Source organism: Melanotaenia boesemani, chromosome 3 (genome assembly GCF_017639745.1).
Source record: "Melanotaenia boesemani isolate fMelBoe1 chromosome 3, fMelBoe1.pri, whole genome shotgun sequence".
Lineage (NCBI taxonomy): Eukaryota > Metazoa > Chordata > Actinopteri > Atheriniformes > Melanotaeniidae > Melanotaenia > Melanotaenia boesemani.
This window is the reverse complement of record NC_055684.1, coordinates 14,673,376-14,700,779: the sequence shown is the minus strand read 5'-3', so window position 1 is coordinate 14,700,779 and position 27,404 is coordinate 14,673,376. Positions and strand designations below refer to the sequence as shown.

Here is a 27,404-nt window from a genome sequence, read left to right as displayed (position 1 = left end):
CTCACATATGAGCAAATATATTAGCAGATGCATGCAGGAAACAAAGTTATGATGGTTAATTTGATGTTTTACCAGAGCTTTTTTTTAATGTTTACATATATTCTGTCCTAGCAATTGTAAGTATGAGCATGACTAGACAGCTGATAAACAAGAACCCCAGCAAACCTGAGTTATAAAAAGATATTTGACTTTACTGGTCATAAAACTGAGAAAAACACAACACACACATCAATCCAATCCACTTTATTTACATACTACATTATAGAAACACATGGTCCAACATGCTGTACATATAAAATCTAACTGTTGGAACACATAGAGACATACACAGCCAGAAAACCTGCACGGTACTTATATTGCCTGTAACTGAAAATTAAATAAATACATTAAATATTCATTCAGTCAACTAAAAATCATGAAACAAAACACATTTTATGTATCTATGACTTTTTCCATCTTTTGTAGTAAGAACGTACAAAGTAAGAAATAAATGAATTACTTTGTCCTGTGTTTAGCTACTAGTGGAAAATGAAACCTGGTCTGTTGGCTAAATAACATTTTGCTTTCTCAAAACACTGTGTTCATCTGTTATTTTAAGAATGTTTCCATCGTTACCCACAGTTAAATCCAATATAGTATTGGAATGAAAGGAAACAACTGATTTTGCCTTGACAGATCTTTGCTCAACTGAATGGAGAATAGACAATGAAAGTTAAGGAAAAGGAACACTACCAAAAATGTCCACCAGGAGGCAGTAATGCTTAACTGGTTGCAGAAGAACCACCTTCTGAAAACCAAAATTTTTTTTTTTTTAACTAAAAAAAAAAAACAAACAAAAAAAGAAAACCAAAATTTTTGTAAATCAAGTTTAAAGTTGAACCGATTATTGTTGCTGGTTAAATGTGCAAAGGGAAGGATTTAGTGACATCTAGTGGTGGAAAAAGCAAACTGACCCCAACAGAATACACCCCAAGCATCGCAAGCTATCTCTTAAAAAAACTCCTGCTCTAAAACCAGTATTTGGTTTGTCACTTCTAGACTACTGTTGTAACCTGGGTTTGCAACCAATAATGCCTCCAATCCATACAACATTATAGTTAATTCATGAATCCCTTTTATTGTCACCCATATAATGCACATTTTAGAGCTATCTGACCATTTACCACATTTGTTGCCCTCAAATATAGTGCATATAATTACTTACATATCTTCATAAATCTAATTTTGGTTTCCTTTGACACACTGAAAGTAAGATGGGGGTGTAGATATAATATATAATATTATGCAGCTCTTTCAGCTGGGAATCCAGTTAAAGATCGAGCTTTGTAAACTGTTTTTTAATTTAACACCTATTTTCTGGCAACAACATCAACACCATATGTTGTTAAAACACTTTATTATGTTCAGGTAATTAAACTACATGGTTAGAGTAAAAAACATTCTTTCTTTCATGCTAATGACATTTTACCTGCCGTCATTACCACATATTCCAAAAACATAGGCCGTAATTTGATGCATGAACAAACGGCTCATGGAATAATTTTTAGGAAAAGGAAAAACAATTATTAAACACACAATTTAAGATTTAAGATTAGAGATAGATTGCTAGATTAGATTTTTGCCAATAACATCACTGTTCCACAATGAAACATTTAACAACTCCATATTTTTCTCAAACCTCTCTGCAACAGTTTGACAAAATAGCTACTCAAACCAATGCATTTCAGCTTTTGATGATTTTAATAAATGCTGTCTTGCTTGACAGGATTTCAAGAATTAAGGCACAAGCTGTTGTATGGTTGCAGTTCAGAGCACATCTTTCACTACTTGAATCATTAAAGGCTTTATATTCGGCTGTTTCTTACTAGAACAGCTCTCAAAATCCAGTCAATAATTTCGGTTGAACATTTCCTGCAGTTTGCTTAAGAAGAAGTTGTTTTATCTGCAAAAGTTTTACATCATAGTTATACAAACAGAAATACCATTGCAGCTTTTAATGAATACAAATACATAAAAAATTATCTTGCTTAACCATCGTACAAAGAAAACGTAGCCTGTGAGTTTTCCTTCATTTTTGCTTTTTTTTATATATATATATTTTCATGCACTACTGGTGTCCACTTGGTTTTATATTGATAAGATAACTGACAGAAGATGAACTAGTTGTGAAGTTAAAGGCCATCTGAGAAGTGTGGATTGTAGCTCTTCTTCCTGTGCTGGATCACTCCCACACACAGAACGAGTGCTCCCAAAACCAAACAACAAACTCCCCCAGCGATGTAACTCCTGTCAGACTGATTCATGGAAGAATCTGCAGCAAAATAATAAGATAAACATATTAATTAAGCAACATCTGCAAAATACTGCAGCACAGTTTTTTTTTTTAATTCTGTCCTCACCCCAGCTGTAAATCTTGGGCTCTCTGAGGGTGGGATGCTCCACCATACAGCTGACCTTATCCTGTCGGTCAGGTGTGAGTTCCAGGTAAGAGTGAACCTGATAGGTCCAGTCTTCATCTGACATCACCTCACTAAAGGTCACACCCTTGGTCACTTCCTGTCCGTCGCAGAGCCACGTCACTCGGATGAATTTGGGGTAGAAGTCGTAAGCGCTGCACACGAGCAAGGCGTCATGACCGGAGCTGCGGTCTACTGCATGAAGACTGATGCTCGGTTCAGCTAAAATCAAAGAATGAACGTTTTTACTCATTTTTTACTTATTTCATTTTTATAGGTCACCTATGACTTATAAAAAGAGGGTGGCAAATGAAATCAGATTTTTCAGAAACACTGTTATAATGACTGTGTAAGGTTTGTGTTGGTGTCTGGGTATGGCCTTCCACCCTGCATCAACGTGCACCGTTAGGCAATTTGTCCCTTTGTGTGCAATCATTGTGTTTCTTTTAGCATCTCTAGGCCCTCATGTTAGATTAAATAGTGTATTTTGGGATTATTAACGTTTACATTGAATCAACTCTTTTAATTGATAAAGTTTAGGACTACTGCTTATAGACATGCTCGTTACTGACATTATTATGTAAATTAATATTTACATATTCACCCATGTTTTCTTCTGTGATGTTATATATCAAATTAACGTTGTCGAAGCATATAAGTTGTCTCTCCAGTTTTCTCTGTAGAACATCATGCTCGTCTTCATTGAAGGCAGCTGCTGTGATTAATCCAGCCGGAGTGATGCCCGTCCAGTTCCCGACCGTGCTGTTGTACTGCATTGTAAGCTCTTTGTTGAAATACCAGTCAATCAGATATTCCACCTGCTCTGGCTTTCTGGAAGGAACAGCACACCAGAAGTTGGCATACATGAAGTAGCCATCTTTATCTGTGGAACAATCTGAAAAAAGAAAGGAACAGAAAGGAGAAACATTTACTCTCATATTTGATACTGTTAGTGATGCGTTAATGTGCAGGTCTGCTAGTATTTGTATATATTATCTTATTTGATGGTGTGTTTACACTAAAACAAAAAGGATGTTATGTGGAGTGTTTCCTCATTCCCTCACATTCCAGCTTTTATCACCATAGATACGATTAGACAGCACTAGTCATTTGCTTGTCTGACTTTGCTTTAGACTAAAATATGCAAACAGCAGTTAAACTAATTCAGTTTTTATGAAGATAAACAGCTGCTGAACTTCCTGCAATACAGCTGCACATAGTTTGCTTACTACAGGACAGATGTGGACTTTTGGGACACCTGGTTCGACATGTTGAAGGCTGCAACATAAAGTGAATTTCAGTTGCAGGAGTGGTGATATTCAGGTAGCCTCAACACTTTTACTGTGAACAGTTTACATTATGCATGGTGTGGAGTATAAAGAGTCCAGTTAAATAAATATGCTCTTTTTCTTGACCTTAAGAGAAAACATCACTGGATTAAGCAACGATATGTTGGGATAAAACATTTCCTGGAAGTAGCAGACCCACATCACACTCAGCTGTAATTCAGGTCTACAGCCCGAGGGAGGAAAAAAAAAAGGTGAGACTTCTGCTGCAGCTTTTGTGTTGTGTTGTGGCTAATTGTGAAGTGTTTTTGTATTGATGTGGTACCTCAGGGCCACCATAGTGAAGGCTTCATAAACGCTGAAAAATACAACAAAGTTTTAAAGCAACATCTGCTCCCATCCAGACAACGTCTCTTTCAGGAAAGCCTTGCAGATTTCAGCAAGACAATGCTCAACCTCATACTGCATCCATCACACCAGCATGGCTTCACATGAGAAGCATCTGCTGAACTGGCCTGCCTGCAGTCCAGACCTTTCACATGTGAAACCTACAACCCCAGTAATGAAGGTCCAGGGTTGTTGAGCAGAATTCACTTCCCAAACATTTACAGCAATTAAAAGAAGAGGAGATGCTACACAACTGTAAACACCCCACTGTTCAAACTTTGAAGAAATGTGTTGCTGTCATCACATTAAAAATTAACTAATATTTTCCAAGAAAGAACTGTTACTTCTGCTAAAGTTCCTCGTAATTTGAGGAGCTTCTCGTTGAAACAAAGTGGTGGGAATCTTGCCTCCTATTAGACAATAATGTCTGTTCTAATAACAGCAGGTCTTCTCAAAACTGCTGTTTTTAGAGTTAAACCGAGACTTCTCCACCACGAAAACAAATTAATTAAAAATTATAACATACCCAACAACGAATCAATGGAATTAACAAAGACTGCCCTCTGAAAACAGAATAATTAGAGTAGCTGGAAAAAAAATCTTAGTCTAAGTCTGCTACATAGAGAGAGAAAGCAGAAAAAAAAAAACAGAACAAAGATCTGACTTTATAAGTTCCTCAAATAAAAACGTGTCTTAATATTCTCATGGGAAGTAAATACGTTTATATTTTGACAACATTAATATTTGAATACAACAGAGTATTCGGGTCACATTCAGAAAAATATTTTTCTCAGGCTTCCTAGAATAAAAGTCGTAATATTGCAAGAATAAATATTTTAACCTGTTCCTTTAGAAGAGGAAAGTTGTTAAAATGAGGGCCGTGGAGCATTTCTTGAAGCTGTACTTCAGCATAGGGTTCACAAACCAGAAGATACTTAATCTTTTGGCACATCAGCAGCACATTATCATTACTATCAGGACTTGAAAGGAATCTGCAGGAAAATTAATCTATTCCGCAGAAAGAAGACTTTATTCTTGTAAAATTACGACTTTTTTCTCGTAATATTACAATATAGTGTCTGATTATTAGCATTATGTAAGTTGTTTAAATATATTTAGTTGCTAACACAATGACTTTCACCACATGAGCTTGGAAATTCAATAGCCGTAGAAAACGGAACCAGATGTTTCTTATATGATAGCTTCAGGAATGATGTCAGAAGTAATGTAGAGGATGGCTGTTGTTTCTCTACAATTAGCCGAGAGACCTCACATAGCTGCAGGTCTGTTTAAGATGTTACTTTTTGTAATAAAACCATCTTTTGTATTATCCATCGCGGAGCTGTTTTCTTTACCTCCAAGTATTTTTGCCACATCATCTAAACTAATTCACTACAAAATGACACCACGAGCCAGAAAGAAGGTCACTACAACTTTTTTCTCCTTAAAATTACGACTTTATTCTCGAAGCTTGTGAAGTGTTTTTGTTACCGTGGCCCTCAATACTCCGTCAGTTAAACGTGCTCTAACATCATTATAGTTTTTTTTCTTGTCACTTTCTGTTCAGCATGAGATAAGTTTAATAGAATTTGGCACAGTGTGGGTTTTACTGAGAATCACTGAGCAGACGCTGTGATAATAAAATTTGAGACATGCAGTGATAAATATGCAGCTACAATGTGCTAAACATTTGATTTCTGGACATGTTAAAACCAACACTATAAGCAAACAACTTCGGATATAAACCTGTAGCTCAGAAACAAAGCTAATACGTGTTGCAGAAATATTACTCACCGACCACAGATGTGAGTATACGATGAAATAACAGCAGGTACCTGCAGCTTTTCATGTTGAAACCAAAGTGAGCCGAGCCTAATGCGGAAGCGTCAGTCTGCGACAACCCTGCTGTCCATTCAGCTCTAACTTCTCATCCTGTTCCCAGAACCGTTCAAGCTGCTGCTGCCCACAGCCATTTCTCCAAGATTATGCTAGTAAATAATCAGTTCTAAACACTGAATATTTTTAAGAGTTTTCTAAACTAAAAAAAAAAAAAAAAAAAAAAAAAATCAGTTAACACATGCCAGCTTAATGTTGTGTATTTCCCCATTTTTCATTGTTTCTGGCCTCAACTACTTTTATTATTACATTTAGGTGTTTAACATTTAACTTGACTTCAGATATATTCTTCACAAATCAAAACTTTCTTGTTTACCAAGTCCAGATCCTAAATAAAAAACACCCCAAGGTGTAACAACACGCTGCAAAAAAAACAAAAAAACAAAAAAAAAAAAAACAATGTGAAAGTAGCAGGCGTCAAGCTGAAGCGGACTGGTTCCTCTTTTTCTTTCTTAAACCACAAAGACGCAGAAGAGGTCGCGATCCCACCTCTGCTTTTTCTTTCTCTTTGGTTTAGTTTTCTACTCTGCACCGATGTTTGAAATGTTGTCTAAAAGTGATGTTTTGTTGTGTTTACTGTTATATTCTGTTAGACTCGTGTTTCATTAATGATTTCCACAAATAATTAAACTAATTACGGAGCCCCCAGGGGACACGGATTACTTTTTCCTTTTGCGTTAGCACGCAATCCTTGACTTGATGTTGCGGGACAGATGCAGACTAGAAACACCCAAAGAAAACGAGCAAAACGGCTTTAATAGGCTGTGCTCGCTCTCGGATCACCCCTTTTTTTTGCGTGCTCCCTGCTGGGGGTTCTGTAACAAATCCAAATAAGTAGGGAAATTGTAATTGGCTAACTACTTAATTAAATAGAATTGGTCATTTTTAAAGCTTGTACTGATTGGATACCCTTCTTAACTCTTGGAGTCACAGATTTAACAAGGTGTTGGAAACATTCCTCAGAGATTTTGCTCCATATTGACATGATACAGAGAAGTTAATACCATGTACAAGAAACCAGTTGGAGACAGTTTGAGCTTTGTGACATGGTGCATTATCGTGCTGGAAGCAGAAGATGCTACACTGTGGTCATAAGGGGGTGGATGTGGTCAGGTAGGCTGTGCTTATGTGATGTTGGTACTAAGGAGCCCAAACTGCAAACAAAATACAAAATGCACCCCGATATAATGCTTTTAATGTTTCATGTAAAGCACTTTGAATTGTCTTGTTAATGAAATGTGCTATACAAATAAATTTGCCTCGCCTTGCCTAATGTTGCAGCTAAAATGGAGACTCATCAGACCAGGCAACACTTATTAATCTTATATTATCTAATTAAGAAAAGTCTTTGTGAAATGCAACCTCAGTTTCCTGCAGCAAACATGAGTGGCATCAGGTGTGGTTTACTGCTTGTGGCAAGCGGCGAATTATCTTGGTTATTATTCATGAGGTCCCTTTTTATGAGGAATCCAGTCCTCCTTTGAATTTTTCATGTGCAACGCATATTTTGTCCACCAGATGTCACCATTGACCTTTTAAACAGAACAACTGGTCTATTTATGCTATTTCTCTGCTTCAAACCCTCCACGAATACGTTTCAATTTCAAACTATTTTGTCTTAATTTTGATAATACATTTTTGTGAAAGACGGAAACTCAAACAGAACTTGTTTTTCTTCAGATTATTTCCCTTTTATTGTCAGTTTTTTGTTTTGTTTTTTTGCTTCTGTCATTCAATTCCTCTTACAGATGTGTGCAACGTTTTCTTTATGACCATCACATTGACTTGCTCAAGCAGTTGTGTGAGGAAAAATACATTAAAGTACAGAAAATCAGAATGAACAGACGACTGTACAATGGACTCAGATCCTGTCAAAGTAAATAAGTCTAGATTTATAGCCTCATCACAAAATAGCTGATTATATTTAAGTGAAATGCAAAATAGTTTAGTCAAATATGATGAAATAAAACAATTTAATTTCCCTCATCAGCATTGTTTATTGTAATTACATTAAGGATAATTAAAAGAAAATATTTGTATTACCTTTGGCTGATCCGGTTTCAGTCATTTAACCTCTGTCAGTTGTACATGATATTATTATTGTCCTTGACTTTTGTTTATATTAAAAATGATTTTAAATTCTTGTGTGAATGTACTTTATCATTTATTTGGTGGCAATGGGAACATAACTCTGCGATCAGAAGTATTGTGGGGTATTAATGGGTTTTATATGCTCTGTTCTCCTGCAGAGACATGAAGTGGAGCTCTAATCAAAGACACCATGTCTAGCTTAAACATCCGTTTTTCCTCTAACAATGAGGTCAGCCAGCAATCAGCCTTTTTTCTGAAGTTTGAATAGAAACTTATTTTAGATTGCTAAAATACTTTATTAAAGAAATGGCATATAGAAAGCCAATAAAAGAATTGTGCATTTGTCAGCTGCACATCTATGATGAGAATCCCATTCCACCACATCCCAAAGCTGTTCTATTAGACTGAGGTCTGGTGACTGTGGAGGCCGTTGGAGTTCAGTGAACTAGATGTCATGTTCAAGAAAGCAGATGGAGTTGATTTCAGCTTTGTGACATGGTGCGTTATCCTGCTGACAGCAGCCATCAGAAGATGCTACTGTCATCAGAAGATGACAGTAGCATCAGACATGTTTCCCCATTTAATCTAACGGGAAAACATGTTCAAACTTTTGACTGGTAGTGTATCAACCAGATGTAGCCCAAATTTACTTTGTCTTTAGGTGTTTGGGCCACATCTGGCCTTCACAACACCCATACTCTCAAACCTATACCAAAGCTGGCTAATGACATTTGGGCCACATCTGTAACCTACAATATGTGCCACAAGCCAAGCAAGGCCCAGAGGTTGTATGAGAAGTTGGCATTACACTATCGATAGAATTTAGATTTCACAGAAACATGATGGGGACAACATAATGGGAAAAAATGCCAACAGTAAAATATATAATACTGTACATAACATGCAATATATGATATGAAAGCTGGATGATGAGCCTTGGGCCACATCTGTCCCACTGAACACTAGCAAAGTAGCTTGGTTTAAGCCCAGATGTGTTTACTATGTAGGTTAGGGCAAACACCTTGTCAGTGACGTCCCTGTGTGTTATCAAGTGTGTATCTTTACGTCAGTGCACTTGGTACTTTAACCTCCTCTCCTGCAGCTGCTGTTTGCTTCAGGGATTCACACACTCCATGGTTCAGATTGACGATGGATGATGTACTTTGCTCTGTTTTTGCTCTGCAGTTGCTGTCTCTCCAGAAACATGGATGATGAACGTCATGTCAAAGTTCGTGTTCGTGATGAACATGTGAAGATGACTGTGTCCAGTGGTCTGTCCAGCAGGTCAGTATTTAGAACACAGGAGTAATAATACTCCTGTGTTCTAAATAGTCACCTGTAAAACTCCTTTATTTAGCTTATCAAAAAAAAAAAAAAAAAGAAAAGAAAAAGAAATTACCTGTTGTTTTTGCTCATTTTTTGTTAAACATCAGTGCTTGATTTCGACAAATTGGACCAGTTGATACTAGTCAAAGATTACAAAAAAGCTTTTAAAAAAATGGGTGTATAAGAGTCCAGAAGTTCTTATCACACCCTCCAGCACCCTACTGGCAGACCTTTACCAATAAAAGCTTCAAACACAACTTTAATGTTTTACAAAATGTTCCCTATATGTCATCATTTTCAACTCAATGTACACAAAACCTAAGACATCATCTACCAGGAAATAGATTTAACCATATGGTCACAGCACGAAGCAGCTCCAGAGCTGATCTAGAGACAGAACCTAACTTCAAACATCTTTTGTATGTTTAAGCTGTGAAAGCTCTGCTTCCAGTATTAAAAACTAATGCCAGAGTAGCACCAATTCCTTGCTGAAAAGAAAAGAGCCACCTATATATTTGGCTAGTAGGGTTTTGGAGATAAACCAGAACAGGTAAATGTTGCATCTAGTCTGCTTTATGTTGTTGTTGTAGACCCTAGTCATCTGGTCAGTCATTCTCAACCTTTCAGAGCCACAACACTGTCAAAAGCTGGGTGTTGGACCTGAAACTACAGCCTCAACAAATGCGTGCTTGACATTGAGATAAAGGTGCTTCAGTGAAATGAAAACTTCTTCCTGCTCTGTCTTCAAATGGCAGCGTTGTCATTGATCGTTCCGTCTTTGTAATTCTGAAACTTCCATCTGAAGGGCAGACGGGTTTTTTGGATTCCTCCATCCCGCTCTGGTCACAATCAGCCATTACGTATAAAACGACTTCTTGTTTTGTGGCAGTGGGCATGCAATGATTTGGTGCGTTAGACCTATCATCAAAATATCAGATGGAACAACTGGGTGGTTGATTCTGTGATATAACAAATGGGTCATCCTGCAGCATCCTCTAAATGAAAAACTGGAACACTATAAGATTCTACATAAATAAGGAGAATAAAATGGATTTTGTTACACTACCTTTCTAAAGTTTGGGGTCACTTTGCCATGGGATTCAATGGGGAAGTGACCCCAAACTTTTGAACGGTAGTGTATATTTGGTTCTGGATGAGATAATGTCAAATTTCAGTTTTTAATCTGGCATGAGTCACTTTGTTGTGTATGCATTAGTTAACAAATGAATTCCACAGATTAATTTCTTTGCATTAACGCATTCATTTTGACAGCCCTAATATAAAATTTTATTTTACAATGATTTGGCGACTCCCTGAAATTATCTTGAGGGTCTTGACCCCCAGTTTGAGAAAGGCTGATCTAGGTCATGTTAGTCGTAAAAGCTTGAATAAGGACCTGTTCCAGCACCCGTATTTAACCAGCACTGGGACTACCAAGACTGAGACAATGTATGAGTTGTGCAGTGATTTTTGAAACTTATTCGGTCCTTTGAGCTATGTGCTTTGCTTGCAAACATAAGACATGTTTACATGATAAACCTGAAAAAGGTAGTAAATAAAATAATAAAAAAAAGCCAACTAATATATGGGAATCATGTGATAATTTACCAAGGTTCAAATTAGCTACTAAGCTAACTGTTTTTAACAAGTAAAACAAAACAAAAAAAAAGTAAAATCTCAAGTTCTCACTTTTTTTCTGTTTGTTTGTTTTGTTTTGTTATCAGCCTTTTAGATACTCTGCAGCTGAGTTTTAGACCTCTGAGAAGATGCAACATGCATACATGTGTTGTTTAAATGGTGGATGTTAGTTTGGTCTGTACTCATCCTGCCGAACACTTGAAGCAGTCTAAAGATCTTTCAGCTGATTATCTGCCTGTAGTTTATATTCTCTTCATCTGTTATTAAAATATTTTGTAGTTACTGAGAGCTGCTTTTTATCCCTTTAATTGCTAATAAGTGACATATAGAATTATCTATAGATAAGGTAGAGTACATAAAACCTGCAATAAAACCGGCTTCATTAGAATAAACAACACCTAAAACCTTTGTACAGCAAGCCTGGAGACTGGAGAAATGGAGACTCATGAGCCAGCAAAGTTTTTCCTTCTTGTATTGTCCAGTTTGCTGAGTCTGTGTGACTTTCAGCCTCGGATTCCTGTTCTTAGCTGACGTGAGTAACATCAGTGAGGTTTTCTGCTGCTGTAACTCATCTGCTTCCAGGTTGGATGTGCTGTGAGTACAGAGATGGTGTTCTGCATATCTTGGCTGGAATCAATGCTTTAACTCATTTTAATGTTCCTGATTCATTTCAATCATCTCCAACCAGTCTGCCCATTGCCTCTGATCTCTGACCTCAACAAGGCATTTTGATGCAAGCAACTGCTGCTTACTGGATATTTTCTCTTTTTCAGATCATTCTCTTTAAATCATAGAGATGGTTGTGTTTAAAAACCCAGGAGACACCAGTGAGATTTAAATCCCTTTTCTTCCTCACTCTGATGTTCAGTTTGAACTTCAGCAAGTCGTCTTAAACCATGTCTACATGACTAAATGTATTGAGCTGCTGCCACGTGATTGGCTGATTTTCCATTTATTAATTTTAAACAATTGAACAGGTGTACCTGATAAAGTGGCCATTGAGTGTATAGATATCTGCATCTGCCTTTAAAATCAAAACTGGGTAACAACTAAATATATAAAGTATATTATAATAGCGCATTTGTATTAAAACATCTTGGATGTTATTATTTTAACAGCTGAAATATTTGTTTTTTGTAGTAATATGTGTTAAATATAGAAGATGTCTGAAAATCCAGCATCTGTTTCATTACACGAGCTGCACCAGCAGCAACCTCACTTAATAAAAGTCTGGAGATAGCATATCTGTTTGTGCCAGGTTAACACAGAAGCCTGGTCTCTGTTTGCCCCTGACTCTGTTTATACTGTAAGCTCCTGTTAAACAGATCAAACCCCGTATCAGAGGATGCCATAATCTATTAAAAACAATGTTTTCAACAAAGTCTGCTGCTCTCATGAACAACTAGTTCATGATAGTTGTAGCAAAACAGACTTATGTTTACCAGTAAGTGGTATTTAGAGCATCATTTTTTGTTTGTTTTGAATATACATTTTAATTCAAAACTAAAACCATTTAAATTTAAATGTGTAGTTTCAACTTTAAAAATCAATGTCAGCACTTTATTTAAAGTATTTTGCTGCATTACTCAGACACACCTCACTTAACATTATCAGCTGTTGAGCAAGTTGTATTAATGTTAAGGTGTTCAGTCATCTGCACTTCAAATGATCACTTTATGTCAGTCGTCATGTGTTAACCAAGCTATAATTTCATAATTTCATTTCATATAATATATTTTGTCCTGTTCCTGCAAAGCTGTAACTTGTGGACACATGAGACGTTTTGACTATTTGGCCATTTTTTTCCTCAGGAACCAAACTATTATTTGAGCTTCATATCTGCTGCATTTCCACTGAGATCTGAGATTCAGAGCCAATTATATATTCAGTTGGAAGTGTGTGACTCTTCCCTGACTGTGCACCCCAAGTCTTGGTTCAGCCACTGAGGTTTATGTCCACTGAGCCTTTATTAAAACCAGGAAAGCCACTTCAGCTGCACTAATTAAAAACTGCCCATAACACACACCATTTTCTGTGTGTTTTTATTTGTGCTTCATACAACATCTCTGAAACAATCTGTCATGTAAACTCTTTTATTGCTTTGAATTTGTTATCGCAGCCAGTGAAGCATCTGTTGCCAGCCATAGAGGCGGCTGTGTCCCGCAGGTATCACACCTGAGATAACTAAGAAACAAAAGTCAATTTTAAATATATATGTAGAGACAACAGCATTTGGTCATTCAGAAGGGTTAGGAAAGAGATCCACTTCAAAACAAAGTCCATTTGTCACAGTTCGATGGAGTTCAGATTTACTTCCATACACGAGCAAAGAGCAATAAAAACCATGTGATCACCCTGCACCCAAGCATCATTAGATGCTCCACATCGTCTGGAGCTGCAATCTATTACACCTGCTGTCTGTATATGGCCAACCATGGTAATACTACACTGTAAATGGACTGCACTGCACTTATATGGTGATTTTCTTGTCAGATGTGACCACTCAAAGCGCTTTTACAATGTCATGTTCACCCAATTGCACACACATTTATACAACCCTTTTCTATGTATCTACCAAGTGCAAATCCAACACAAGCATTCACACCACAGTAGACACATGTAGGCAACATAGGGTTCAGTCTCCTGCCCCATGAGAATTTAAAAAAATCTGGGTATTCTAAAAGAAATACTACTACTTGTATCAATTTGCCACTTTGGGGGGATACTGAAATCTTTTGGAGCCATTTTAAGCCATTTAAGTTTTTAGTTTCTTTTTTTTTTCTCAATGGAGAGTTAATTACACCAGATCAAGTTGTGAACAGTAACATTTAACTTGTTGATGAGTTGATAATGCAGAAACCTGGATGGGAGCCTGCTGCCTGCAGCTCGTCTCAGCCGGCTGCAGCAGCATTTGTTTGCAGAAGGTGATTAAATCTGTTTGATTTGTGCAGCTCATGAGGCTCTTCTACATTAGCAGCAACTACCTTTCAGCTGTCTTCAACACATTCAAATTATAAGAAAAACATTTTGTCATACAGGATTGGTCTTAGATATTAGTGCCTAATGTCTTTATCATTCTACTTTAGTTTTTATGTATTTTTGAAAATTTAACATTTTATTCATTAATAGCAATGACAGTTTAATAATCTCAACCAATAATCAGACTTTCTAACTAAGTGACCTAAACAGTGACCTTATGAGAGGTACATTCAGCACCATGGATCAAGTTCCACACAGAGCAACAGATGCTCATCGCAGATGTTTTCACTAAGCTTTCACCTCTCAACAACTTCTACATCTGGTCAAAGAGGAACCGTGCTCAGTAAAAAATGGTAATTGTGACTACACTTTGTCAGGATGAGTTGGAGTTTAATCCAGCTGCAGTCGGTGCCTTCAGAGGCAGAGGGCAAACAGGGATGCACACCTGTGGTTGAGGCAGTGGATGCTAGCTTGCTCGGTCTCGTCACACTGCTGGAATCTTCCAAGCTGCTGGAAGTGCTCGATTCTTGCAGTGTGACACATGTTGAACCATTTTCCTTTGTCTGTTGTCAAAAGGTATTAGTCTACTAGTACTTCATTAAAGCTAGCCAATGACTTGGCGCCAAACATCGTGATAACAGCAGAACATAAGGCGGCTTTTAAACTGTCGCAAGATTTAATGATTATATATGCACATAGATTTAATAAACAGACACACACACACAACTTGCAAACATCTCCAGAGATAAGTTTTCTTAGAGTGGAAAGAGCACAAACAGGAACAGATTCTAGTTAGGATGATTTACTGACTCTATAAAGTAGCTGTTAAATAAATTTAAATGATTTTAAACTTTTTAGTCTTCCACTTTTTATAGTCTTCTACTTTTGTCCTCCAATAATTAAGTTTACTCAAAATCTTTAAGGAGAATTCATGATGAAATATGTCACGTTTTCAGCTAATAGTCTTTTCAAAATCACATTGTGGCTAAAAAACACTATTATCTGGCTTCAAAGCTGTGTTATCTTTGATTTATATTCGTTTATTGTTTTATTAGCTAACAAAGGTTTTAGAGACCCAATTTAAGTTTTTAAGTTCTTTGATAAGTTGTCTGTTGTTTGTTGTCTGTTGATACGACACTTGCTTACCTGTTAAATTAGGAGTCTATTTTATGCTTAAATGATTCATAGGTCAGTGTTAGGCCTTAACAAAGAAAAGCACTTGTTGACAGGAAAACTAATATTTATTGACAAGGTTGCTCATTTATTAACTGACAGATGTGTACAGAAGCACTTATTGATAATGTAGTAAGTTCATTGTGTCAGCTTAAACAGTGACGTGTCTGTTGGATTTTCCACTGCCCCCAAGGAGACACAGAAAAGTGAGTCCGGTCTAGTCTGGAATCAGTCTAATCTCTGCTTCTTGACTCAAAATGAATTTTAATCCTATCCAAAGATGTTTCTCTTTATAGATGTTTTACATTTTTCCTAATATTTTATTTTATTTCTTTTCTGAAATTATTATCTCACACTATAAAAATGCACAGCCAACTTTGAGGCCAAACAGCATGTAAATAATAAGAGAATTTTGCTTTATAAGTTGTCTTGGAATCTGGTTGTTTACCTGGTTGGGCACCTGTATACCTTTTGGCAGGAATGACTTCTTTCACTATTCATTGTTGCAGCAGAGTCAAAGAAGCCTCTGACTGAACACACTGTTATTTCATCACTGTAATGTAAAGGGTGTTCAGTGTTGTCCATTATGTTCAGAAACTTTTGCATCATTTTTCTTAAAGGATCTAATCTTCTTCAAGAAGTATAATATTCTTTTGGGAAACGGCCTAAACAGGAATTTAGAACATTTCTGGTATCTAATAATTTATTCAAATTAAATCCAACGTATCATCCAGACTTCTTAACCAGAACTGTCCAGAACTGGTGGACAGGTCACTATGTCACAGGGCCAACGCAGATACACTACATGCTACAAAAATGTACAAACTTTAAAGGCACAGTGGTTGTAGTTTTTGGGCCCTTTAGAGATAATTTCTACCCCCTTCCTTTCTGTAGGTGCATGCCACCAATTTCATAAAGAAATATCTTATAATTATTTAAAAAAGACTAGGATGCAAGCAAATAAACAACAAAAGGTCAATCAAAACATATTTTCAACAGCATTATTAGAAAATACAGTTAAGATTTAAGACAAACTAGCAGCCTAAAGCTGGAGGAGCTGTAAGAAAAGCCCAGTTTGTCCAAATGTTAACATAAGACATGTTTTGGATTGTTCTGCTTTCTTTTTTGGCCTGCAGGTTGACTGCAAGTATTTCCCGAATTTATGTAATCCAGTGACAGACACGTGACATTATCTCAATCATCAGATGACACGTGAGCGTGCTCTGCTCATCACAAAAACTGAGGCCGGTCAAAAGAGCAGAGGAAAAAACACTACATTGATCCTAAGTTCAGATTCCTGTGTCACATTTCCCCCGTGAAGGAATCTTGGAAAGCTAGATTAATCCAGCATGTACCGGATGAGGTCACAATCCAGATGAATTTAGTCAGCAATCACCAGTTTAACACATAAACAACCCATTACAAGTATTTTTCATATTGTAAAATATGTATAAATAAATTACGTTCAACTGGAAGAAATGGTTGCAAAGTGTTCTTAAAGTTTAGCAGACAGGTTGCAGATCTTCTGGGTGTCTCAGATTTATGACTGCTAGCAGGTTATTACATAACTGAGGCCCAGTTCATAAAACACTTAAACTGGCGGGTGTTGTGTAACTTTGAGTGTCATTCTTTCTTGCCTGTTCTACTCGGTCTCAGCACCCTGTGAAGTTAAGCTGACAGCTGCTGTTGCATGTTCACATCTGCATGCACAGAACATTCAACACGGACCCCTGCATAAGAAAGAAAGAAAAAAAAAAGATAAAGAATAATTGTCAAAATGTAATGTTTAGGGATAACATCTCTTCTAAAAGTGGCACCCTTTCCTGTAAGTATGACTGCAGCTGCCGGGACTTGGACTTTCTTAAGGAGTAAATGCTGCTAATAATAAAATGTGAAGTACTCCTGTTTAGCTTCTTTTTGGATAAATGCAGCATATAACTGAAATACCACGGTTACAACCATGGATTTGTCAGACAGAACAAATTTCAGTAAATACTTAATCTAAGATGTTGCATGTACATTACCGCTAATATTCCTAACTGATTACATCTTCAGACGTCAAAAATCCTGTAACAAAATATTAGTTTATAGGGTTATAGGGCTTATGGGAATTACAATAATAAGAAAATGAGATGCATCTTCCAGCTCTTTCAAACTACAAAACTTACACAATCCCAAATGCACACTGCTGGAAGGTTTCATAATCTGATGAGCATCGTTTAAACTCTGCCGCCAAAGGTCCTCTGGATGCAACATGACTTATAGCTGTTGCTGTGGCCCCACTTTAATCTATTTTCTAGCTATTTTAAATCATTAAAACTGAAAAGAAGACTTTTGAAACACCCCTCAGTTCTGAAGACACAATGCACAGCTGCATGTCAACCATTAGACTGAATAAAACTTGGCTTTTCAGTAGATGAAAATATTAGTAAAGAGAAAAACTAATGAAATACAAAGACAGAGAGAACCAATGACTATAAAGGTGCAGACAGCATGAAAAGATTATGTGCCCCAGCTTCTCTGTAATGAGGCAATTTTTTTTCCTTTTAAATATGCAGATTTCACAACCTTCTTTTTACTAGTGGTGCGATAGCTATTCCCTCTGACACTGCTGCTGTGACTTCAACAACTACTAATAATAAGAACTTAACTTAAAATCAGCTGTAAGAATCTGAACTTTTAACAGTAATGATTAAATGTACAGGAGTACATGCATGCAGGCACACGCATGCACAGGAGTACATGCAGGCGCGCACACGCACAAGCCTTATCCCGACTGAGCTTTGACCACACAGGGACAAGCCCCCGGCAGTCAGCCAATACAAAGGAGGGCAGCCAAAACGCTGCAGCATGATGAGGGTGAACCCTGCTCTTACATCACTTGCTGATATAGGCCAAAGTTCAACACCTTTTGCAACTCATTCAAGAGGGCAGGATGTCACCGATAACAGGTTTCTTCCTCTTAAGCTTTAATAAAACTTCTATTATCTGAATTTCAATAAAAAGTTAACAGAAAAAGAGAAATATTTTGAGGAAAAAGTAGCAGGAAAAATATTAAAAGTAATGCAAATGCACTAATCTGAAAAAAAAAACTAAATTACACAATTTCTTTCTGCACCTTACGGTGACTTTAATGTAGATTACATACTTTCAAAAATAAAAAATACACATTAAACCTGTTTTTTTCCTTTCAGGAATGTGTTTTACAGTCTGTCTGCGTCTCTCTTTGAGATCTCAGCCAGCTATCAGCACTCAGTCGGCAACAGAGGAACCGGTTACATGAGGCAGCATTACGTCCTGCTGCTGGTTAATGATCAACCCAAAGCCTGTAACAGCCTGTCTTTTTCATATCTGCTGTAAACGACAGGGTCATGTGCACACACCTCCTCACACACTCTTCCCTCCTCCTCCTCCTCCTCCTCCTCCCATCCCTTCCTGAGGGACATCCCAGGGTATAAAAAGGAAGAAACCTCCACAGCAAAGACAACTGATCAAGAGTTTTCATCTCTCTTGAAGCAGCAACAGAGACGCCTCAGCTGATGAGACCAAGCTAACAACTCTTTGCTCCGAGCAAACTGAAGGTAACCTGATCCTCCTTCTTTTCTCTGACCTTGGTGTGTGTGGAAGGATAGAAACTGTGATTTGCAGAGGGATGCTGGTGCAGAACTCAATCTGTCTGACATGCATATGCAACAGTTGTTTGAATTTAGGAAATCTGCTGCAAAAACTTATGATGCTTTCAGAGGTGGTTTGTGTAAAGCTAATTTTTATTTCTCCTTTCTTCTGCACATCTTTGCCTCTTGCATACTTTATCTTCTTTCCATTCTCTACATTATTCCATTCAACTTGCTTCTGCTTTTCATTTTGGACTTTTTCATTTCTCCTTTATTGCCCCTTCCCTGTTTTCTTACTTGCCACATTCTTGCTTACTTTACTCGCTCTTTTTGTTATGTAATACTCCCCCCAACCTGCTGTTTTTTCTTATTATTTCCAGATTTCCTCTCGCCTTTTTTCTCTCAGTCTATCAGCTTCCCGTCTTTCTAGACTCCTTCACCATGCCTCCCCAGATCCAGTCCCAGAGCCAGAGCGGTCCCAGGATCCTGAATGGCAACATCAGCGCCCTCAGCCCGGCTGTCAGGGAGTTCATTGAAACCAATGTGGCTCTGTGCCAGCCCGAGTCCATCCACATCTGTGACGGCTCTGATGAGGAGAACCTTGCCATCTTGACCCAGCTGGAGGAGCAGGGGATGATCAAGAAGCTCACCAAATATGACAACTGGTAGGTTTTACTTTTTACATAAATAAAGAAAATGGGGAATTGTTGTTTTTGCAGCTAACATTGCAGTAGGCAGATTGCCCAGTGATGTTATTGTTGAGGGCAGCTGTTAAGATAAACAACATACCTGGAAAACACCAAACTCGGTCAAACCAGAAAGTCCAGCTAGTTTAGTCAGAGCACAAATGCTTACCAGCAGTTCCCAGGCAGCCAGAAAATTATACATACTGTACATTTTGTTTGTTCCCCTGCAGCATCATTTGAAGATGGCTTTACAGACATGTTTAATTTAACTCAAAGCAAAGAGAAGCACTGATGTCCTCTTAATTGTTCTTTTTTCACCATCCTTCCCCCTTCCTTATCCTCCTCAACCTCCTTCTAATGCAGCTGGTTGGCAAGAACAGACCCGAGGGATGTGGCTCGTGTGGAAAGCAAAACAGTGATTGTTACCCGGGACCAAAGGGACACGGTGCCCTCGCCACTCGAAGGTGGAGTCAGCCAGTTGGGCCGCTGGATGTCCCCGGAAGAGTTTGACAAAGCCTTGACTCAACGTTTCCCCGGCTGCATGAAAGGTACCAGTACATTTGCAGATTATGAAACCATGGGTCTTTTCTTTTTTCTGACAGCTTCTTAACAATGAACAAAAATGTAATCATATTTTGTTTTTTTGTCCCTGTCTTCAGGTCGCACCATGTATGTGATTCCTTTCAGCATGGGTCCAGTAGGTTCTCCTCTCTCTAAGATCGGAGTGGAGCTGACTGACTCTCCTTACGTGGTGGCCAGTATGAGGGTGATGACCCGTATGGGGAAGGCTGTGTTGTCTGCTCTTGGAAATGGCGAGTTTGTCCGCTGTCTGCACTCTGTTGGCTGTCCTCTGCCGCTAAAAAGTACGTCTCCAAGATTATCCTATACACTCAGAACACACTGATCCATCTAAAAGTTTCTTAGGTTGCTGCGGCTTCATTCTGTTAAAATTTTGCATGTTTCTGTGGTTCTTCTTTCAGAACCCCTTGTAAATAACTGGCCCTGCAACCCAGAGCAAACATTGATCGCTCACATCCCAGACCGCAGACAAATTGTCTCATTTGGAAGTGGTTATGGAGGAAACTCCTTGTTGGGCAAGAAGTGCTTTGCTCTGCGCATTGCCTCACGGATTGCCAAGGAGGAAGGCTGGCTGGCGGAGCATATGCTGGTAAGAAAAGGAAAAGCTTCTACAGAAAATAGAGGTTTGCCACCACTATTATCCAAAGGTTACACACAACTAATCCATTCTCATGAAACCAAATGTTTTTCTTGTTCAGATCCTGGGCATCACCAACCCTGCTGGGCAGAAGAAATACATGGCAGCAGCCTTCCCAAGTGCCTGTGGGAAAACCAACCTGGCAATGCTCAACCCCACACTGCCTGGCTGGAAGGTTGAGTGTGTAGGAGATGATATAGCCTGGATGAAGTTTGACAACAAAGGTGAAAGGCTTTTCAAGATCAGCCAGTAGCCTTCAGTAACGTTTAAACTGCAAAAGATTTAACAACAGTATTTTGTTTTCCTCCTTTCTCCTTGTTCCTAGGCAACCTACGTGCCATCAACCCTGAGAATGGCTTTTTTGGCGTTGCACCTGGAACCTCAGCTAAAACAAACCCCAATGCTATGGCAACCATTATCAAGAACACTATCTTTACAAATGTAGCAGAGACCAGTGATGGTGGTGTGTACTGGGAGGGAATGGACCAGTCACTGCCTGAGGGAGTCACCATCACGTCCTGGAAGAACAAACCCTGGAGATCAGAGGATGGTAAAAAGCTTTCACTTAATAGATCACTGAAAACTATAACTAAGGACTATGAATCCTTATCTAGTTATACAACAGCAACACATATTTGAAGAAGGATCTGAAGTTCAAGCACAAGACTGTGTCATGTGTATGAGTATCAGAAAAGTGAAATGACCATTCTGTCTTTTTGTCTTTGTAGGTGAACCTTGTGCTCATCCCAACTCTCGTTTCTGCACGCCGGCTGGACAGTGTCCCATAATTGACCCACAGTGGGAATCCCCAGAAGGAGTCCCCATTGAGGCTGTCATCTTCGGAGGGCGTAGACCAGAAGGTGAGCTTGGTCTCAGGGAGGAGATTGAGATGAAAACACACACATAGAGATGTAATGCAGAGCTATTCAGAAGGAGACAAAAACACGTAAACTACTATGCTTAATTTCAGGTGTCCCTCTGGTGTATGAAGCCTTCAACTGGCAGCATGGAGTGTTTGTTGGAGCAGCCATGAGGTCAGAGGCCACTGCTGCAGCTGAACACAGAGGTCAGTACCTGAGCAAGCAGATCCAGTCTATTTGCTCCCTGTGTTTGACTAATATAACGCTCACCATTTCTCTCTTTCTGCCTCACTTATCCAGGCAAGGTAATCATGAATGACCCCTTCGCCATGCGTCCCTTCTTCGGCTACAACTTTGGACAGTATCTCTCTCATTGGCTCAGCATGGCTGACCGTCCTGGTGCCAAACTTCCCAAGATCTTCCACGTCAACTGGTTCCGCAAGAGCCCCACCGCTGGCTTCCTCTGGCCTGGCTTTGGTGACAACATCCGAGTTCTGGACTGGATGTTTAGGCGGGTGAACGGCGAGGCCGGCGCTATGCCCTCGGCTGTGGGCTACCTGCCCTGCTCCGACTCCCTGAACCTCCAGGGCCTGCAGGGGCATGTAGACCTGGAGGAGCTGTTCTCCTTGGATCAGGAGTTCTGGCAGAGAGAGGTGGAGGATGTGAGGAAGTATTTTACCACACAGGTGAACAACGACCTGCCCAACGAGGTGGCCCGGCAGCTGGAGCTCCTGCAACAGAGGGTGAAGCAGATGTGAAGAGAAAGGAGCCACAGTTTAGTTTTTCCGAATGGACATGATGGTGATTCTTCTTCGCCATGTGACACAGCTTGCCTGTAATTTTTATTACCCCCACCTTTTCTGTTTCTTAAAATCATTACTTCTTTACCTTTCTTTTCAGAAGTCAAAGGTCACCATTTAAGTCAGCTTAAATTAGTAAGAAATGCTCACTTCCATCCATTTGTATGCTGTTATGGAAGCACTGTTTTACCTTGTTGGAATGCATTGTTCAAGTCTATTTAAACATAACTTATTATAAATGCACATCTTACTGTCATTTCCATTGAGATCTATGTTGCACAGAATGAGTCCATGTTGGCTCAGCTCCCTCTAAAGATGGGGGAAATGTGTGTTTTCTGTTTCTTGTGACTGTTTGTTGCCTTAATTTATTTTTATACTATGTTACTATCTCTTTTTCCAGTTTTGTTGTAATTCTGAGCTCTCAAAAAGAGTGGCAGCAATAAATATATTTAAAATTATTTATGCATCTTATTCATTTTTTCAATGATACCCAATATAAACAGCTAAATTGCAAGGCAGTCCTAAAAAAAGTGAAAATAAAAGGAGAATAAAATGACTCATTTAGACACCTGGCAGCCTCACAGGCAATTAAATGGCAGCAAGTCAGTACAATGACATTAACATGTTTGGGTATGAACAGCATTCACAAGGGAAGTAAATAAAAAGTAAAAAAATGGGATAGAGACGCTGTGTGGCAAAAGAAAAGGGATAGACCCAGAATTCAGTACGTTAATACTTTCTTTCTTTCTTTCTTTCTTTCTTTCTTTCTTTCTTTCTTTCTTTCTTTCTTTCTTTCTTTCTTTCTTTCTTTCTTTCTTTCTTTCTTTCTTCCTCTAACACACAGCAATAAGAGTATATATCCCATCTACTACGTGGGGAAATAAAAACCTTTTAGGTACTTAACAAGGTGCACATATTATGGTTAGATGTGCAAATGTTCCTATATTGAATTCTTTATTTATTTAATCCCACTTTCCATATTTCTACACTGAGATCCTCACGTTCCACCTGAGAGACATTATTGTCAGTACTAGCAGCACAGACTTCAACAACAATTGGTTGTAAACAGAGAAAGGGAACAAAACTACAGTGGTGTGGGACAAGGCCACATTTTTGTCCCACAGTTCGCTGCAGCTGTTGTGTAAGATGTGAAGATAATAGTGGTGACAGTAGTTAATCATCGCTAACTTGTTTTTGATTCTTTAGTGTCCATATATCTCACACTAGGTCTGTGTTGTAATATGTTATAGCTGAAGGTCTGAAGGAACAGTTCAGGGAAAACAAAACTGTTGAGTACTGCATCAGAGGCTTATCAGTGCGATCAAATTGATGAAATACAAACTTTTAGTCAAATGTATTGAAATGGATCTTATGATAATGAGCCATTCTAGTCAGCTAGCTAACATTAGCCTACTAGCTAACTAGCATCTCTTACTTTATACTGTGTTTTCTCCATGTTATGAATGTTATGAGAAATGTTTTAAAAATAATTAATAAATAAGTAAGACAAGTTGTTGGCAGCAAGACTGACCAAACCGTTATGTTTGCAAATTTTGGTGCTGCAAAAGCAAACCCTTGTCACATATAAAGCCATTTCCTGCTTGTCAAGTAAAGCAAGAAATGAAACCCACTTTGTCACAGTTTTATGTTTTCAGAAGAGCTGGGGATGACAAAAATCCAGCTGTGTAGCCAGATTTTGGCAGCTGGATATTTCCAGTAATAAGTCATATTATGAATATAAATTGTTGCTGCATCAGATCTAAAAATGCATGCTATGCTAACTTCTTTTCTAAACTTAGAAAAAATGATGGAGTTCTCATTCTAGGATGATGTTCAGTTGTTTCACTGTTGCCAATAAAGTTCAAATGATATTATTTTCAGAAATATTCATATTTTACTGCTATTTATAGACATATCACATTTGAGCAGGTGCAATGACAACCAGTTAAGAAGATATACATTTTATTTACACAAAAAAAAAAAAAAAAAAATTATAGCCACGGCTATACTTTTGCAGTCTTATAGCTGGGCCGTTATCATTTGTGTTATAGTTGTTTATGTTTTCTCGGTTTGCCTTCTTATCGGTGCTCTCGACGAATGTGTGTTTTGTTTTCCTACGTTAAGTTTCTCTACAGGTGTAGCGGCCTGTTTTCTATTTTGGTTGTACAATTGTTGAGGTTGCCTTTTGTATCTCTTCCCCCTTTTTCTTCACTCTCTCCTTCTCTTTTCTCTTCACACTCCCCCTTCCCTTGTTAGGTCCAGCATTAAAGAATTACTTAGCAATATCTACAACAAAAAACAATAATAAAGTATCAAGGGGTACCCAATATGAACCTTAAGCTCCCCTGGGTCTACATAGTCTCCGGCTTTTGAAATTGTGGTTTGAAGTTATTGGGAGCTAGATCCATCTGCTCCCAGTTTGATGGCGAGTTCTTTCTCCTCAATGCCAAAAACCGTACAGTAACCACACAAGTGGAGACTACACAGATTGACCTGCTGCACATAAATTATAGGGGATTGAGCTGTTTGTAGTTTGATTGTATTTTACTCGACATTCTAACCTTTGTGTTTGTATTGCTGGTTTGTGTGGAGATACTGCCGGCTTCTCTTTTATTGCATGCAGTGAGTCTACTGGGACATCACTTGTGCAGAACAGACTGTGTTTGTGGACTTTGGGAAATTTCAGCCGATTTAGCCTCCAAGGATCACTCGTCCAGCTCTCGGACCAGTACTTTTTTATTTATTTATTTTTTTTTTAAGAAAAAGACATTAATATTATAAATGACTTTTTTGTTTGTTTGTTTGGGCTGCTTTGTGATTGCTCCAAGCAAACCATGAGCTTGAAGTAGGTATTTAGTCCCAGGTTTACTGGGTGGCGTTTGTGGGATAGGTTCTACTTATTCAGCATCTTACACATGCGTCTGGTCTACTGTGGAAAACATGCACTTTATCTACCATCAAAGTAATGAAGTAAAAATATGTTGTTACCTTTAGTACAAATGTAGGAATTTTATACTTGAGTAATGTTTTCTTTTTAAACTGTTTTGTACTTTCTGCCTCTTACATTTTAAAAATAGTCTTGTTACTCCTATTTCACTATTTCACGATTTTTTGCTTTTTGTTTATTTTCTTATTTCACACATTCACGCACGCACACATTCACTCCTGTTCAGATAAAGTGTGAAATCCAGAGAGTGAATTTGATTGTGGTTGGATGAGAAGTATAAACAAATACTATTCCAATACCCTACTGGTTTGTATGTGATCGATCGCACCTGCACATGACAGAAATCAAGTCACAGTCCAGCAAGGACAAAGCAGACATATGTGGGCTAGTAAAAAGGACTGTGGCAGAAACTTGAGAACAGGTAGCCTATAGCATTCTAAATTTTCCAACATCAACATTTTAAATATATAATTTGAGTCATTATGGCCTGTAGAATAATGCTTTATTGGGGGGAGGTGGGGAAGTGCGCTATAGGTCCCTGTGGTGCGGCCTGAGCTTTTGTGCTTTAATGACGTTGTTTCCCATTTTACTTTTGTACTTACTGTAGTTTTGAAATCAGTACTTTTACAGTTTTACCTGGATAAAAAGCTTGAATTGATACTTAAACGTCTACAGAAGTCTTTTTAAACTCTAGTATTTATACTTCCACTTGAGTAATGAATGGGAATCTTTTAACAACTCTGTCGACCACCCACTCAAGCCCACAATTACCATAATATACTCAGATTTTCAGATCAAGTGTTTGCCAAAATGGAATAATAATGGTCAGAAGCCAGTCAGCTGGTGACAGAAATGCAAGCTGTCTCTGTGCAGCATCACATCCTGTTACACAGAGTGAGTTCAAGTTTTTCTAACATGCATTTTTTCAGATATCTGACTCAGCAACATAATCTGCAATATGAATGCTATTATTACCCAGAGTTCACGATCATCATAAAGAAAGTTTGGCAACATAGCTGTATTATTGTCATCCTCAGTAGTTCTGAAAATATAACACTGTAGTAAACGGTTTTCATTTCGGACTCTACTTAAGGAGCAGGAAATTTTTCCATGTGTTGAAAGGATTTGATTATTTTTAGTGCCTCCACAATTAACTGCATCAAGCGGATGTCTGACTAAATGCAATAACAGTTTCTCAAAAAAACTGCTTCAGATACATCTTTTTTTTCTTACACACACGCTGTTTGTATTTTGTTGTTTTTTTCCCCTTTTCCTTTTATCTGTCACCCTGTTGGTTTTCTTTTTTTTTCTCGTGACCAGAGAAAAGGATACGGAGATGTGGAAGAAGGGGAGACCGGGGACAGCTGTAACAACTGCAATTGCTCCAATCAGGGAAAAGTTGGGAATAATCTAATTCACTCTGCAAATACAACTAAATTTATAAGAGAAATGATGATTTTGAGGTAATAAAATAATTTTTGTTTTGACCAAATTATTGCATAGCTGAATTGGAGGTGCTGAATCTCTCCACGCTTCACACTTGGCTGCGAGATCAGGGCGAGATCATGAACAGAACCACATCATCTGCAAAAAGCAGAGACACAGTCCTGAATCCACCAAACTGGATCCCCTCAATACCTCAGCTGAGAGAAATTCTTTCCATAAAATAGATAAATAAAACAGGCCTGTGTAATGTTAATTACGAAGAGGAGAGGAAGTTAAATTTTCATTTATGAAAATGCGTGCAGGCTAAAAGCTGAGAGGGGTCCAGGCTCTTCTTACACAGCTGAAAAGTGCATGAAAAGTACAATGGTTAGCATGACCTGTCCCCTACATGCATTGACCTTGTTTAACATGTCTGTTAATGAGTCTGCAACAGTATGAAGAAAAACATCTTACATTGCTCCTCTTGGTGCAGACAAGATTGTGTGTTGGACATGTGTAGACAATGATTTACTCCCTGTGTTCTGCCAACAGAACATTCATGTTTTTCAGCAACTTTATCTGAGAAAATTATTACCCCATGAGCATGCAAAGCGTAATTTTACT

At 38.2% G+C, this 27,404-nt stretch overlaps 2 protein-coding genes across 2 annotated transcripts; one reads left to right on the top strand and one right to left on the bottom strand.

Annotated features, from left to right (window-relative positions):
- Positions 1–1,979: 1,979 nt before the first annotated feature.
- On the bottom strand, positions 1,980–6,097 carry LOC121635751 (rano class II histocompatibility antigen, A beta chain-like). Its single transcript, XM_041979068.1, has 4 exons — positions 5,924–6,097; positions 3,061–3,351; positions 2,400–2,678; positions 1,980–2,311 (listed from the first exon to the last, which is right to left on the bottom strand). The coding sequence occupies exons 1-4, from the start codon at positions 5,976–5,978 to the stop codon at positions 2,172–2,174; spliced, it is 765 nt and encodes a 254-aa protein (XP_041835002.1). The 5' UTR covers positions 5,979–6,097; the 3' UTR covers positions 1,980–2,171.
- A 12,587-nt stretch (positions 6,098–18,684) lies between these two features.
- pck1 (phosphoenolpyruvate carboxykinase 1 (soluble)) lies at positions 18,685–22,866 on the top strand. Its single transcript, XM_041978972.1, has 10 exons — positions 18,685–18,813; positions 19,227–19,511; positions 19,896–20,080; positions 20,192–20,395; positions 20,513–20,700; positions 20,810–20,972; positions 21,074–21,298; positions 21,477–21,608; positions 21,719–21,814; positions 21,909–22,866. The coding sequence occupies exons 2-10, from the start codon at positions 19,288–19,290 to the stop codon at positions 22,364–22,366; spliced, it is 1,875 nt and encodes a 624-aa protein (XP_041834906.1). The 5' UTR covers positions 18,685–18,813; positions 19,227–19,287; the 3' UTR covers positions 22,367–22,866.
- The last annotated feature ends 4,538 nt before the right edge of the window (positions 22,867–27,404 follow it).